At 58.0% G+C, this 1,058-nt stretch overlaps 1 protein-coding gene across 1 annotated transcript; it reads left to right on the plus strand.

The window, feature by feature from the left end:
• Positions 1-11: 11 nt before the first annotated feature.
• Positions 12-1,026, plus strand: LOC130588680 (rap1 GTPase-activating protein 2-like; the record flags this gene model as incomplete). Its single annotated transcript, XM_057389573.1, has 3 exons — positions 12-133; positions 256-369; positions 791-1,026. Coding segments are annotated over 3 exons (472 nt in total), but the record flags the coding sequence as incomplete, so codon positions are not given.
• Between the last annotated feature and the right edge of the window lie 32 nt (positions 1,027-1,058).

The raw sequence follows: 1,058 nt of genomic DNA on the forward strand, positions 1-1,058 counted from the left end.
CTGTTCTCTGCTCTCAGCCGCCTGTCCCCGCTGCTGCTGCCAAGAACCAGTCCCGGAGCCCCATCAAGCGCCGCTCGGGGCTGTTCCCTCGCCTGCACACCACATCCGAGAGCCAGGAGAGCAGGACACGGTGGTGAGTTTGTGGTGGTGCCCATCGAGCATCTGCCACCCTCACAGCTCTTATTTGGTGTCAGGTAGTACAGTCTGACCATCCTTTTTCAATCTCTTGTATAACTTGTCTGTTTGTGCCCTCAGTGACAGTGTTTCTGGAGCCCAGAAGACACCGGACATGGGACATTCTTCCCAAGAGATGAAATCTGAAACCTCGTCCAACCCCAGCTCCCCYGAAATCTGCCCCAACAAAGACAGGTGAGCTGGGAGGAGCCCGTCCTCCTCCCACCGCAGCTCAACAGATATCAGGGAATTTGTCAAACAAAACCATAGCTAAATTTTACTGTAAATAAGTTTGATATGAAGGGAGAAGAGATTCTGGTGATTCASGAGCACAGTTTTTAGTCTTTACAAAGAGCAGCATTTGACAGGGGTTGCCTGAATAGCCAGGGCACAGGAAGGTCCCAGTGCCTGTCCCCCCTGACCCACGGTCCCTGCTGAGGCTCCCACCCCATACCCCACCCCAAACCTTTGGAAATGGTTCTGAAGCACCCGAAAGGTTCATCCCCACGGCAGCGCTTTGCTCCGGGGTGCACAGAGGCTCTGTCCCTGTCCCAGCCCCAGGGCCACCGTTCCCTGTGACACCACACGCCCTTCCTTCCGTTCCGCCTCTCCCCAGGCCTTTTCTCAAGCTGAAAGAGAACGGGCGGTGGTCGAACATGTCCCGTTCCTCCTCCAGCACCAGCAGCTTCAGCAGCACGGCGGGGGAGAGCGAGGCCCTGGAGGAGTACGACAGCGTGGTGAGCACCAAACACACCCTGCGGATCATTGTGCGTGTCCCCCAGCTCCTGCTGCCCCTGCACCGCTGGTGGCTGTGGGGACACAGCCTGCAGCCCCCAGGTGGCCAAAGGGATGGCAGGGAGAGGATCAGTCCCATCCCCATGGGG

Source organism: Malurus melanocephalus, unplaced genomic scaffold (assembly GCF_030028575.1).
Source record: "Malurus melanocephalus ecotype Western Australia unplaced genomic scaffold, MMel_1.1 scaffold_9565, whole genome shotgun sequence".
In the NCBI taxonomy this organism is placed as follows: domain Eukaryota; kingdom Metazoa; phylum Chordata; class Aves; order Passeriformes; family Maluridae; genus Malurus; species Malurus melanocephalus.